General features: G+C 39.4%; 1 protein-coding gene across 1 annotated transcript in view; it reads left to right on the top strand.

Moving 5' to 3' along the window:
* SI (sucrase-isomaltase) overlaps nucleotides 1–15,372 on the top strand; it is a 328,081-nt gene that overhangs the window by 232,715 nt on the left and 79,994 nt on the right. Inside the window, exons 33-36 of the mRNA XM_068280942.1 lie at nucleotides 2,655–2,783; nucleotides 7,482–7,592; nucleotides 7,698–7,760; nucleotides 9,952–10,068. Of these exons, the coding sequence (XP_068137043.1) occupies nucleotides 2,655–2,783; nucleotides 7,482–7,592; nucleotides 7,698–7,760; nucleotides 9,952–10,068 (420 nt within the window). The remainder of the gene's footprint in view (nucleotides 1–2,654; nucleotides 2,784–7,481; nucleotides 7,593–7,697; nucleotides 7,761–9,951; nucleotides 10,069–15,372) is intronic.

Raw genomic sequence — 15,372 nt, 5'->3', positions numbered from 1 at the left:
AAATGGAGGTCTCAGTTGTAGAGCTGGTGGTGGCCTGCTCATCCACCATCAGCTGGAAAATAGCCGCAACACACTGCTGCGCCTCTGCAGCATGACTACCCCTGGATGGCCAGTGGCTAGCGGCGGAATGGACACTGTTGCGGCCGAACTGCTGCCAGTGGCCGCAAGTTTTCTCGCTCTCCTCTTGGCTTTGCTGCCCCTCCCTCGGCTGCCAGTGCCAGCAGACATAGTACAAGTTATATGTGATGATGTCGCCAGATGATATGGGGTACTTGTACTTTATTAAAATTGGTGTTGGACTTTAAAGCAAATCAGCACGGAATGACAGACAGCAGAGTAGAAGACACTAACTGTCTAACTGTCACACTGACACTACTCAGCACAGCAGCACTGCAGTAATATGTAGTAAGCTAACACAGTACTACTCTAACAACTAACTAGCACTGCAGTACTAACTAGTACAATGACACAGTAATCCTATTCCCTAACCTACACTGTAGCTAAGGCAGGCCTGGCCTGTGCACAACACACACAGACACAGGACCTAACTAGAGCTGCTACAGCACAGAGTATGACTGTCACTGAATGAAATCAAGCCAGCTAACTAAAAAACAATAGAACAATAGTGTAGTGAAGGTGTTTAGCACTGAAAAGCTTTATTATCACTTTATACAGGACTTGCTAGGCCAGCAGCACTGGAACATGCCTCTCAGTGAGCAGTCACACAAGCAAGGATGAGATTACTCATCATGGCACCCCTCCTTATATACAGGGGGGGGGGGGGGCTGGCCAGAGTTCCCTTCTTTGATTGGTTGATAGGGCTTCTGCTGGGAGCCCTCTGATTGGCTGTTAACTCGGATAGCGCTATTCAGATTTACACAGATATCCGGAGTCCGAATCCGGGTTCGGATAGTGGAAAAAGTTTGGATTATGTGGGAAGTTCGGATACCCAAATATTGGATGAGCATCCCTGGTCTTTATTGATACATCCAGCAGGCTGGCTGGCAGCTGACATTTCAGACACACAGACCCTTAGTCATAGCTAGTAGTGAACTATGACTAAGGATCTGTGTGTTTGAAACACATCAGCTACCAGCCTGTCTTTTGGATCTACCAATAAAGAATTCTGGATTTTATCTTCATACAGTGTGCTGCGGGTGTTTGTAACTGTTCCTGTGCTGCTGCTCCCCGGAGTAGTTTGCAGTGGTCTGCCTGTCTTTGCTATATCATACATACCAGCCAAGACTTTATTAATGACAAAAAAAAATGCAAAAGGAGAGAAAAAGTGGAATGGAGAAAAATGGAGAGAAAAAGTGAGCAGAGTATCAGCCACTATCCCAATGTGCAGTATTTAGTTGACTAGAAAGAATTTTAGGGAGTATCTGGCAAAGTTTTGGCATTTGCATGACTTCATAGTGTTCGATGAGAGAGCCCGCTAGTAAAAATGTTATGCTATTCTTTTCATGCTTGCAAATCTGTTACAATTATTAAGAAAGCATTTGTTTCTTTATGCTGGAATCTCCTTTATTTTATATTATAAAGAACATGGCAGCAGAAATGGCAATATTTCAACATAGTGAGAAAGATTAAAATAGTCAGTAGCAAAGACGATCAAAATCAGGAGCCTTCACTTCTCCATTAAGAGTAACTGTCAGGCTGCAGAAGCTAATTTAAACCTCTATTCTCCTGTGTTAAACAGTTTAGAAGGAAGCCCAAAAGCAATTAGTGAAGATAAAAATCTCAGTTACCTTTGATGTGTGCTTATCAGCAAGTCTGTTATTCTTAAGAAGACGCAAGCCGCATATCATACTGCAAAGCATTCTGGGGCTCTCCCCTCGGCTACTAATGAGACGTTACAGCAGCTTGTAATCGCCTAGCACTGATAAATCTCCGGGCAGAGTACACTGCAGGAGTCAGCTATTGTTCCTAGCCACATGGCTCATTAATATTCACTGCACACTGTGTTATTTAGTACAAGCTTATCTGTGATCAGGAAGCAGGCAGGACATGACGACACATTTGACAGAAAAACATGGAGCCTGCCATGAGCTGTCAGGAGCATCTATCTCTGCATATACTATATACAAATTCTGTGAAATCCAAACGTGGACAGTGAAATGCATATGTAATGTAAGTACAGCCAATCTTTATCTACTGATATATGTGTTTATTTTCTCTGAGACCTTATACCTAACAGCTCCTCTTTAGGTGCTCATTGGCTAGAGCTTTCTGTTTATTTGATCGATTGTGGCTTCATTGTGTCCTCTTTTTAAAGATAGAAAATATTAGACATTCATTGACATCTCACAAAACATCTACCTATTCCTACTCTACATAACTGAACATTTTACTTCTTGTTCTCTCTGTTCTCATTGGAGAGATTTCTCCAAATTCTATATGAACTCAGGATTCCTGAGTCAGGAAGTAAGAAAAAGGTGCATGGGGAAACAACAAACAGGTTCAAAGACCTTTCCAGGTTTCCACATGTAACAAAACTAAAATGATGATGATGATGATGATGATGATTGTTTGAATGATTTATCTAAGTTGAACTTTTAATTGAGGGTGTGTTAAGAAGTCTGCTAATATGTTTGTTTTTATGTAATTTCATGTCATTGTTGTTTAACTTAAAAACATGTGTAAATTTTTTACAGGATGTACAATATGCTGACATAGACTACATGGAAAGACAAATGGACTTTACGCTTGGTGCTGAATTCAGAAACCTGACAGCTCTGGTTGATCGGATAAGAAATGAGGGAATGAGGTTTATCATTCTTTTGGTAAGTATTGTGTATGTAAATAGCTAGAATGCAGTGTAATATTAACCACTTAAGCCCAACTGGACGAGATTTCTCGTCCAGTTGGGCTGCGCGCGCTCCCGCGGGCCACCCCGTGCGCGCCCCCGCTGCTGGCCGCTTACCCACCGATCAGTGAAAGGGATTATAAATCCCTTTCGCTGATCGGACCCCCCCGGAGAAAAGCCGACAGCGTCTCTTCAGACGCTGTGGCTTTTCTGAGCTCTGGTCTCCTTTCTTCTGCCTGGGAGCGAGATCGATCGCTCCCAGGACTTTTTGATTCTGGCCATCTTGTGGCCAAATAGCAAATTACACCTAAAAAAAAAAAAGTTTTCAAAATAAACATATAAATATATTTAAAAAAACCCTGTTTACCTCCCACACCAAAAAATACCCACATACAAGTTTAAATTAAAAAAAAAAATTAAAATAATAAAAAAAACCACATAAATAGTTACCTAAGGGTCTGAACTTTTTAAATATGCATGTCAAAGGAGTATATCAATATGATTTAATAAATTATGGGCTTCTAAACAGTGATGGACGCAAAACGGAAAAAATGCACCTTTATTTCCAAATAAAATATTGTCGCCATACATTGTGATAGGGACATAATTTTAACGGTGAAATACCCGGGGCATATGGGCAAATACAATACGTGAGTTTTAATTATGGAGGCATGTATTATTTTAAAACTATAATGGCTGAAAACTGAGAAATAATGAATTTTTACAATTTTTTTCTTATTCTTCCTGTTAAAATGCATTTACAATAAAGTGGCTCTTAGCAAAATATACCACCCACAGAAAGCCTAATTAGTGGCGGAAAAAACAAGATATAGATCAATTAATTGTGATGAGTAGTGATAAAGTTATTGGCAAATGAATGGGGGGTGAAAGTTGTTCGGATGTAAAAAAATTTCAACCCTTCGGGCTTAAGTGGTTAAATTAGGAACATGATAACAGAGTTCATTTTATGTCTATTTTATGTACATACCTGTGACTTACATTCTGCCCTCCATATTCAATGTAGTGGACCAGGCCCAGAAATTACATCTTATATAGAACTTGTGAAAGATAACATGAGCATAGAGATGAATGAGCAATGCAAAATTTACATTAAATGGTGTTATTTATGTAAACATTCCCCAGGAAGCACATGCAGGAATCCTTGTGAAGTGTATTTAGTTATTTCCTTTTTAACTATCATCAAATATAATGCAGTGGTCTTTTAAGATTAATGTACATAGAGCTATTGAGTCTAAAGGAATAGAGTCTGAAGAAGGCCTTTTGCCTAAAAGAGTTTTCTTTTTAGCCAGAAACAAGGTAAAACCATTCACATTTCAAAGTAGTGTTTTTTGAACACACCCCGAAGCAGTGATATGGTGCAAATTTTCTCAGATACCAATTAACATACATGTATGTTTTTGATCTTGATAGAAAAGCAGCGCAGCAGTGCTTACATGGGACATGGCTGCAGAGAACTCATGCAAACATCTATTTTCTACATACACCTACCCAATATTTAATGTTCCATGTTTAGTAAGCTCATATCTCTCTAATATGAAATATGTTTATAAAGCAAACATGTTTAAAGGGTCCCTGAGCAGTAATAAGCAAAATAGGAAATGTGGACTTACCTGGGGCATCCTCCAGCCCCCCTTAGCCCGTAAGGTCCCCCGGCATCCTATTTGGCTCTTCCATGGTCCCGCTGAAGTTCGGCATGTGTGCCCCCGGTAAGTCCTGGAGCCCCAGCTAAGTCCGGATTTCCTATTTTTCTTAATGCTCAGAGTCCCTTTAAGTAGTTAGTAAACACTATGGCCCTTATTCAATTACCTTTTATGCCACCAGACACCACCGAGCAAAAAATACTCAGAATCATTTTGACAGAACTTTGTACTTATAATTGCTAGTTTAATCATGGGAGAACTATGCATTTTCTGTAAATCCTAACCTACCTATAAAGTGTCTAGTCTAAATGAGTCAAATAATGATGATAATAGGTATATTCAATTTAATCTATGGTGTAACTATTAATGTATCCAGTTGCATTGAAGGTTGAGCTACTATGGGGAAGTATTCGTTTGTAAGCTCTTTGATGCAGGTTTCTGTTCTCGTTCTGTGTCTTATTTTTCATTTTTGTTTTTTTGTGCTGGTTTATCACCAGCTTGTGCAGCACTTTCAAAATAAGGGACACTAATATAGTGTGCAGTGAAGGAAAATAAAAAATCAACACTTTTGGAAAGCCATGTGAATCAATCATCTTTATTGTCTGAATTGTATGATGAATGACTTCACTGCCCTCTAGAGAGTCTTGAGAAGCAGGGCATGGTGGAGCTTCCCTTGGCTTAGTAAAGAAAAGTCAAAGGGCCCTAATTCAATTAACTTACCTCCTGAGTTTTCTTAAAGTGTTTTCACAACTTATCTATCAAACATTTTCTTCAGCTTCCATCAAATGAAAAATACACAAAATAAGCCGTCTGAAATGTTTTCAAAGCAGAAGTTTACTGAATATAACTTAATCACTTGAGGACCGTGGTGTTAAACCCCCCTAGTGACCAGGCCATTTTTAGTTAATTGGGCCACTGCAGCTTTAAGGCCAAGCTGCAGGGCAGCACACAAGTGATCCCCCTTTTTCCCCCACCAACAGAGCTCTCTGTTGGTGGGGTCTGATCACCCCCACATTGTTTGTTTGCTTCAGCCTATGATCACTCTCCTGTGGGCCAGGGGAACAGCCGTGTCACATGGCTGTCCCCAGTACACCGCTGCTGCAGATCACAGTGCTGTACAAAGTAATTAGACGGCGGTCTCGCCATCTAACAGTCTCCCAAGTGGCGATCACCGCTCGGAGACTGAAGGCAGGGTGGAGCTCCGCCCCCCAAGCAGGAGATGCGCGCACAGCCTGCGTGCGATCTCCTGTTAGCCCCATAGAAGACCATTCATGCCAATCGCCGTGGAGCGGTCCTGGGGCTGCCGCACTGCTCACGCCAATAGGCGTGGAGCAGTCGGCAAGTAGTTAATGAATAAAATTGTATAATTTTTTTTTTCAACATTTGCCCATTGTAAAATCTTACCTTACCTACAGTTAAATTCCCAAATGTATTAGTGATGCCCACATCTTTACTGCTGGCAAGGTGAATCACTGTGTAAGTCTGTATAGTGAGCAGAAATGTCAGTTGGTCTCCCAGAATGCTCTCAGAAAGTCAGAAAGCTGTGCAACATTATTTCCTAGGCTAAATATCACTGGGAGGGCATGGTTATATAGTAATATACAATATATCAATATATAGTATATTGATATAAAAAGAATTCTTGATACTGGAACCAAGGCAATTAACATAAAAATGTGTATCTTTAAAGGACCACTATCACAAAAAAAGGAGGCAGGTAAAAACCGGCAGAACAGGTTTTGTGCCAGTCCATCTCCTCATGGGGGGCTCTCAGAGTTTTTTTTTTGTTTTTAACAGCATTTCCTAAACAGCAGTTGCAAAGTCTAACTGACAAAATAGTGTGCAAGTGAGTAAGGGCTCTTTTCCATTAGCAAAAGTGATGCGATGCAGCTATGCATCATTTCTACTGGTGTTCACATCACTTCTGCATCTCCCAATGCGGAAGTGTATGGAGGGGACAGCGAGTGGATGCGGCTGTGTGAGAATCTGCAGCATGCTGCAGATTCTCAGATCGCTCCGCACCGCTCCGTACAACATGCATGCAGTGGAAACATTGCCATGCATAGGGCTCAGGACACCCTGCTGTGCGATGCGGCTATGTAGCCACATTGCCTCGCTTCTAATACAAATGGACCCTTAGGGAGGCTGGCTGGTATCTTACTATTTTGGTAGTTAAACTGCTGTTCAGGAAATGCTGTTGAAAACAAAGAAAACCATGAGAATCCACCATGAGAAGATGGACTGGCCCAAAACCTTTTAGTTCTGTCAGATTTTAACTGCCTACTTTTTTTCGAGATAGTGGTCCTTTGATTTTGTTTTATGATTTTCCTTATAATAGTCATTATGGGCCATATCCTTTTAATTTTTCTCGTGAGTTTTCTCCAAGTAGATATTTTCAAACCTTCTCAATAAAATACTTTTAAAGCTCACACCAAACAAGAAATTACTCAAAATGAGTTTGGCATTACCTTTTTACCTACTTTTTTAGTATTTTTTCAATTGCTAAATACTGAAAATGTATTTTTTAAATAAGATGAAAAATGATCTCCATAGAAAAAACTCAGGAGAAAAGCAAATAGTATATGGCCCAAAGTGTCCTCTTTAAGTTTGAAAATATATTTTATAAACTACTTTTTAGTACTTTTGAACTTGCTAAGTGTTAAAAGGCCATTGTATAGATAAGATGGGAAAACATCTCCTGTGATTAAACTGTGAAAATAGTTAATTGAATCAAGGCTAATGTCTTGAATGCATACAGAAACTTCATACCATGTACACTACATGTAGCTAAATAGAGTGCAGCATGCCTTCTAAGCTCTGCCATGTTTTAAATTACAGCGTACATCTATTTTAACTATGACATCAACAGGTATACCACACTGCAAAATTGTTTTGTATTCAGTACAAAAGTATAGCTTCTGTACAAAGTTTTGTTAATTTAACTGCTTTTAGTTTTTTGTTTTTTTTGTTTGTTTGTTTGTTTGTTTTTTACTTTTTTTGTGGGTTGTTTTTAGGATCCTGCTATTGCAGGAAATGAAACCGAGCATTACCCAGCATTCACCAGAGGAGTTGAAGATGATGTGTTTATCAAATGGGCAGATGGCAGTGGCATAGTATGGGGAAAAGTATGTATGAAACGGAAATGAACACCATTTATTTCTATCTGCTTATATTCATTTATGTTATAGATTTGCATATGTTGTAGCTTTGCATATTTTCTTTTCTTTAAGGTTTGGCCAGATTTGCCTGATATTTATGTTGATACCAGTTTGGACTGGGACACTCAAGTTAAGGTAGGTAAAATGCAACTTTTTTTTTTACAACCATGAGTAGCATGTTATATGAGTCTTAATCTTAGATTTGCTTAAAACAAGAAATTGATTCTTTGTTATTTTGTAGTAAATGTATATATTTATTACCACACATGAATCTTAACAACCACATCAGCAAATCACATGGTACTAAGCCAATCTACTGTGCTTTATAAAAGTGCAAAGCTAGGTAATTCCTTCTACCGCAAATACACAATTTATAAAATGTGAACGTTAAATAATGAGAGACAGAATCAAAGCAAATATCACTGTTGGTAGTGGAAGGGGAGATGTGCAACCCATACAGTAGGCCAAAAAACACTTTCTCAAAGCACTGTAGCTGATGATGACAATAAAAGGACATGTTGAAGGACCGTGTCTTATGCTTTTGGGGCATGTATTTCTGTACAATCAATGATAAAATGTAGAGGCTCCTTCCCTACTCCTGATTGTCACAGACCCATAGCAACTCCCCTAATCTTCTAGGATGATACACAGACCTGTGAGAATAAAGGAATGAAGAAGGAGATTGTTAACCTCCTAAATCCTAAAAACAACAACAAAACTTTAGGAACGAATTGTCAGACCACTCGATGCAGTAGTTGATGCTTATGTTAATCTGGGGCCAGGCTTGGCAGAAGGACAAGAACAAAGCCTGGCTGCCATCACTGGGTCATGAAGATGGCATTGATTATGCTAATTTGCAGTTATCACAGTAGAAAGAGCAAAATAAAAGTAGATCCTAGGGATAGATATTTCCTATGCAAGCAAGGCAAAGTTGCTCACTGACAAGTACAGAAGCGGTAGAATGTGGCATGAGTCAACTTGCAGCAAGAATCAAGAAAGTACAGCAGGCATCTGAAAAGCTAGGAAAGCACCTCCTCAGTATGGACTTTGTTTTAGTTTCCTTGCTGAGGACAAATTACAGGCTATGTTTTACAAGTGGATCAATAAAGGACTAAAGAGGGGTCCTTTTTCAATAACTGGTTTTATTTCCAATATGAAACACCACCATACGTTGCAGTGAGAGCAGTGTAATGTTGCAAGGGAATAGGGCACTTAGGCTTCTACTCCACACAAGCTCAGAAAGTAAAACCTGGGAAACATCTAAATCTTGGGGTGTCCCTTTTTAATACTAGTTATCATTCTAATAGCTAAGAAATTTGAGCTCAACCTGTATTTTTTCATTAGGAATACTAATTTATTTAAAATTACCAATGTCCCAAAGGTAACTAATTAAGTATACACAGGTGTGTTAAATTGGTATCTATTGTGGAGGAATAGGGACAAAAGAGGTTAATAAATATAGGGAGATGTATGCTGTAATGTATTTTTTTCCCACTAGATGGAGCTATAGACTTAATCCTGTGTTTACAGGATTAAGAGTGTTTTTTTCCCCCCCGGTACTTTTAACCTTCCTTTTAATGATTGAACATGGCTCCTCATTGGGGCCATAATTATGAATTCACAGGCACTTTGATTGGCTTTAGGAACACATGTTCCCATTCACCTGACATCTAACTGCTAACCAGTAACCAGCACAACTGCCATCTACGTGTTTACTATTTACCTGCATCAGTGTTTTACTTTAGCTAACACCTGGAAATATGCCTGAAGAAGGGGACTAGATCCCAGAAAGCTTGCATTATTTAACTTTATAAGTTCGCCATTAAAACGTATTACTTTTACAAGACTTTTTTTTTCTACCTACATAATATGTTCCCATTCACAAATCCTTGCTTAGTAAGTCCTGCCATGAATGAGTGTCAGGAGTGCGCGCATGCGTACCCACTGCTGATTGACAGTATGTGCCTGTACATCTTTTTTGCAGGACAGAGGCACAAACTAAATGTGTATAGAAGTCCAGTTTGTGAGAAGAGGTTAACAAGTTTAATAATACAGATCTAGGTCTTGTCTTCTTCCTCTACATTTTTTCCAGTTTATTCAGAAAACCTTTTTTATGTTACAGTATAATGTCTTTGCAACAGCTATTTTTTTTCTAGGTAAAATAGTCATAAAACAAAGTTTTCTACTGAAAACTGTTAGCTGGTACTTCTAGCTCTTAAGACATTATACTGCCAATTAATCCTTCTCATATATTTTAAATGGCTGTGTATGGGTAGCTACTGTTTGATAAAGATTTTATTATAAAAAATGTTTTTTCTACTTATAGCTTTTCAGAGCCCATGCTGCCTTCCCTGACTTTTTCCTTGAACAAACTGCCAAGTGGTGGTACCGTGAAATTGAAGAATACCGGCAGAATCATATTAGGTTTGATGGACTGTGGATAGTAAGTAAAATAAAACTGTGCATAACTATTGATGGTGACATCTTTTGTAAATTAAGAATTTTTAAGAGAACCTGTTATGTAAAAACATTGTTCAGCTGTACTGCCTCTATCACTGTTTGCATGCATATTTTAGCATGAAGGCATGTGATTTAGATTCCACTGAAACTCAGAAGCAGCATGACAGTTCTTCACACTGCAGGCTTCCTTTAGTCACTCATCCCCTTTTTCTAATCAATAAAATGTGATAGAATTACCACCAAAATGCCATATAAAAAAATCTGGTATTCAGGCATGCTTGAAGTAAAGTACAGTGGACTTGGTTTGCAAGCATAATTTGTTACGGAAACATGCTTGTAATCCAAAGCACTCTTATATCAAAGTAAATTTCCCCATAAGAATTAATGGAAATCTAGTTTATTAGTTCCACAATCCAAAAACAGTTATAGTAAAATAGTAAAAAAAAAAAAATGTAAATAAGACTTTTACTATAACTTACAGAATCTGTTGGCTCACCCAACCTTTTTTGTGTGTGTGTTTTAACAAGGAGCTTATCCAATGACAGTTACTTCTGAGGATTTCATGAAAATGTGACTTTGCACAGTCTCTACACTCTCTACACTTAATTACAATTAAGTACAATCCTGCAGCGCCAAAGGGAGAAGAACTATTGGCTTCGTTGTGATGATGATGTGACGCATGTATACTTTTTGTTTGCTTGTATATCAAGACATTGCTTATATAGCAAGTCACAATTTGACAACATTTTTTGCTTGTATTTCAAAGCACTCTTAAACCAAGTTACTCTCGATCAAAGATTTTACTGTATAGTATAGAGTTTGGAGAATGCATTGGATACAATGGGCCGGTGCTGCTCGGATACCCCCCAATCACGGATTCGACTATTCGGCCGTGAATGAAAAAAAAATCCGGAAATTCCATGATTAATTTCCGGATTTGAAATCGACTTACGAATTCGACTCGGATTTTTTTCAGTGAATGAGGCAATCACAGAAATTCATGGAAAAGCATTTAAGCTATTATTAAAGCCCCCATACATTCTACAATCCCCCAAATTGCATGGATTGTAAAGGTGATAAGGGGCTACAACTTAAACAAACAAAATTCCAAAAAGAAGTTTTAGTTTCTGAGAAAATGGATTTTAAAGTTAAATCAACACTTTAAATGCGGCAATTAATTGGTAATAAGTGGTTTTAAACAGGGAAATACACTTTAAGCAATCACAGAGGTGAAGATGAGTCCCAATGGCACCTGGCAGGTGGATGTCCGTGGGTGGATGTCACAGCAAGCATGGGGCTGACTTAAGTAATCACTCACTGGCTAGCTATCTGAACACAAGTATCAGATACAGTATAAGGGCAATGTAAGGACTGAGAACACTCTTGCTGATGTACAATATGGCCTGGAGATGGTCCTCTCAGTGTCACAGAGTCTAGCAAGGATGGAGCTCTGGAAATGGCCCCCACTTTATATACAGGAGGGGAGGGCAGAGCCTCCCTCCTATGATTGGTTGCTAGGGCCTGGCTGGGGGACTCTGATTGGCCCAGGGATGTCAATTCTGCCCATTACCGCCAATCATGACCTAATCTCCATCATGATCATTGCTGCAACCAAATTCCAAATGCTTGCAATCATGAAATTTCCGTGGTCGGTTTTCGTGATCCGGAATCGATCACTAATTCGGATTTGGAATCCGTGGAATAGTGGAAAAATGCTAGTGAATCACAGTTACTCCATGATCACGGAAATTATCCGAGCACCACTGCAATGGGCATGATTCCCAAATTTCTGGTAAAATAAAGGTGCACAGAGACCACACATAACTATTACCAATGTTTACACAAGTAAAGCAATGGGCCTTGTGCTAATATTGTCATGTAGACAATATGTTTGTTGCTTACATAATGCATGTTACACTAGAGAAATACATTTTACTAAGTATACCAATTTTTACAACAATTAATGCTTAGGAGATTCTATTTATGTTCATGAAATGAAAGAGACCACCTGTATTGACCTAAGACAAGACAACAGACATCTTTTGTAGTCCTTCCAATTTACCCCTTTAACAGCTTATTTGATTTTGCACATTTTTTTCTCATTTGTTACATTCTCCTGCTTCTAATTAGTACTGCTGTAATGTGTATTTATGGTCACTTGTCACTAGAAGGCGGTGTGAGACTATAATAGAGGACTTCTGCCTTCAGTTTTTATATTTTCTGCTAATAGGAGAGAGATCAAAGTATTCCAAGATTTTACAGCACACCGAGTTCTGCTGACTGAAGTCAAAAGCAGTGCTTTTATCTCAAATGGGATAACTCTATTGAAGCTGCTAATGGGTTAATGATAATTTCCTGCAGAGTCTGGATTACAATTTTTTCCATAACAGGTTCTCTTTAAAGAAGTTAAGTTTATTGCCCATGCATGCATCTGATATCTTTATACCAGCTGTTGATAGGTAGATACAGTGGTGTGAAAAACTATTTGCCCCCTTCCTGATTTCTTATTCTTTTGCATGTTTTTCACACTTAAATGTTTCTGCTCATCAAAAACTGTTAACAATTAGTTAAAGATAACATAATTGAACCCAAAATACAGTTTTAAATGATGTTTTTTATTATTTAGTGAGAAAAAAAACTCAAAACCTACATGGCCCTGTGTGAAAAAGAAATTGCCCCCTGAACCTAATAACTGGTTGGGCCACCCTTAGCAGCAATAACTGCAATCAAGCATTTGCGATAACTTGCAACAAGTCTTTTACAGCGCTCTGGAGGAATTTTGGCCCACTCATCTTTGCAGAATTGTTGTAATTCAGCTTTATTTGAGGGTTTTCTAGCATGAACTGCCTTTTTAAGGTCATGCCACAACATCTCAATAGGATTCAGGTCAGGGCTTTGACTAGGCCACTCCAAAGTCTTCATTTTGTTTTTCTTCAGCCATTCAGAGGTGGATTTGCTGGTGTCTTTTGGGTCATTGTCCTGCTGCAGCACCCAAGATCGCTTCAGCTTGAGTTGACGAACAGATGGCCGGACATTCTCCTTCAGGACTTTTTGGTAGACAGTAGAATTCATGGTTCCATCTATCACAGCAAGCCTTCCAGGTCCTGAAGCAGCAAAACGTAGCGTGGATCGGAGGGGTTGGCCCTAGAGCTGCGCAGCCGCATTCACGGCCAGGCGGACTGCGCAGCCGCGGCCAGAGGAAGCGGCCATCTTTGGAGGGGAAGGAGAGCCCGACCCGGGCCGTGGGGTCGGGAGCCGGCCCGGGGGGATAATGAGCGGGGGACCCGGTGGAGCGGCACGGAGGGCGCGGACGGCGTCCTCCGTGCTTGAAACTTAGAGGCAGGTAATTAACTTTTTTTATGTAGTTGGCCTCGTAAGTCCTTTAATTGAGGCAAGTGAGGCCTGCAGTTCTTTAGATGTTGTCCTGGGCTCTTTTGTGGCCTCTCGGATGAGTTTTCTCTGCGCTCTTGGAGTAATTTTGGTCGGCCAGCCACTCCTGGGAAGGTTCATCACTGTTCCATGTTTTTGCCATTTGTGGATAATGGCTCTCACTGTGGTTCGCTAGAGTCCCAAAGCTTTAGAAATGGCTTTATAACCTTTACCAGACTGATAGATCTCAGTTACAGTACTTTTGTTCTCATTTGTTCCTGAATTTCTTTGGATCTTGGCATGATGTCTAGTTTTTGAGGTGCTTTTGGTCTACTTCTCTGTGTCAGATAACTCCTATTTAAGTGATTTCTTGATTGAAACAGGTGTGGCAGTAATCAGGCCTGGGGGTGACTACAGAAATTGAACTCAGGTGTGATAAACCACAGTTAAGTTATTTTTTAACAAGGGGGGGCAATCACTTTTTCACACAGGGCCATGTAGGTTTGGAGTTTTTTTTCTCACTAAATAATAAAAACCATCATTTAAAACTGCATTTTGTGTTCAATTATGTTATCTTTGACTAACAGTTAACGGTTTTTGATGAGCAGAAACATTTAAAGGGAAGGTTCAGGGAGGGGATTAAAAAAATAAAAATAAATTTCCACTTACCTGGGGCTTCCTCCAGCCCGTGGCAGGCAGGAGGTGCCCTCGCCGCCGCTCCGCAGGCTCCCGGTGGTCTCCGGTGCCCGACCCGACCTGGCCAGGCCGGCTGCCAGGTCGGGCTCTTCTGCACTCCATTTCCTGGCACTTCTGCGTCCCACGCCGGCGCGCTGACGTCATCGGACGTCTGCCGGGCTGTACTGCGCAGGCGCAGTTCAGCTCTTTAAATAGAAAGAGCAGTAACAACACTTAGAATTTGTGTAGGTCTGTGAAGTTCTGTAATAAAGAACTCAACATCTTGAGCGTTCTATATCATAAATCATAACACCCCCACAGTTGTATAATTTCCTATAATTAGCACTATGTTTCAAAGGACTATGAGATTAAAGATGCACTGTAATTCTCAGATGAAAACATTCTCTGAAAACATCTAAATTAGAAGAAATTTAGGCAAATGCTATTATAGAAGTAAAAAGCCATTGTTTTAGCAAATTAATCTTACCGGTAATCATTTATATGCATCCATCAGAACTTTATGATTAAAACACTGTCTGCGCACTGTGGATACAGATAGAAAACATTTACATAGAAATAATACAAAGGTGTATTACCAGCATGACACTAACATTCATTAGTGTATTTTTTCTTACATTTAAGAGACAAGTGCACTGTTAAACACACTAAGATGGTTGCTATTAGCCTGAGGAAGCGCAAAATAAAGTAAGGATGGTAAAGACAATAGTACCTACGCTCCTGTACAGAGTTGTGGTATTTTGCAGGGGCGTAGTTACTCGTCCCGTCACAGGGGAAGTGGTTAAACAATGGTGCTATCTTACTGTAGGCCCCATAAAGTTTTAAGCCACACCTTCATGGTTGATCTTGGCACCTCTTTTGTGCCTCTGCAGCCACTAAAATAGAAGACCTTCTTTTTGCTCATTATGTTACTAGTCACCCAAATAACAAAGGTTGTGCCTTTCAGTTAGCTGCATTGCAGCGGGATGTATGGGCAGTGGGTGTGATTACACTTTCACAGCCAGGAAGCTTATATTTACTGTTGATTCATGAGTGTAAAATGTTTTCACGTCTTTTCAACTCAACTGAATTTATTGCTAAAAAGTTAACATTATTTTATAATTAATGAAATACAGAAAATTAGTGGTAAAAGGTCTTTTGTAATGTTTGCATTATTTACTATAGGTATAAACTCATAGGTTAAAAATTATTTTAAAATAAATACTTCATTTCTAATTAGAAGAAT

The sequence above is a fragment of the Hyperolius riggenbachi genome, chromosome 4 (genome assembly GCF_040937935.1).
Source record: "Hyperolius riggenbachi isolate aHypRig1 chromosome 4, aHypRig1.pri, whole genome shotgun sequence".
Classification (NCBI taxonomy): Eukaryota; Metazoa; Chordata; class Amphibia; order Anura; family Hyperoliidae; genus Hyperolius; species Hyperolius riggenbachi.
The sequence above is the reverse complement of the archived record's forward strand: the minus strand, read 5'-3'. Positions and strand labels throughout refer to the sequence as shown.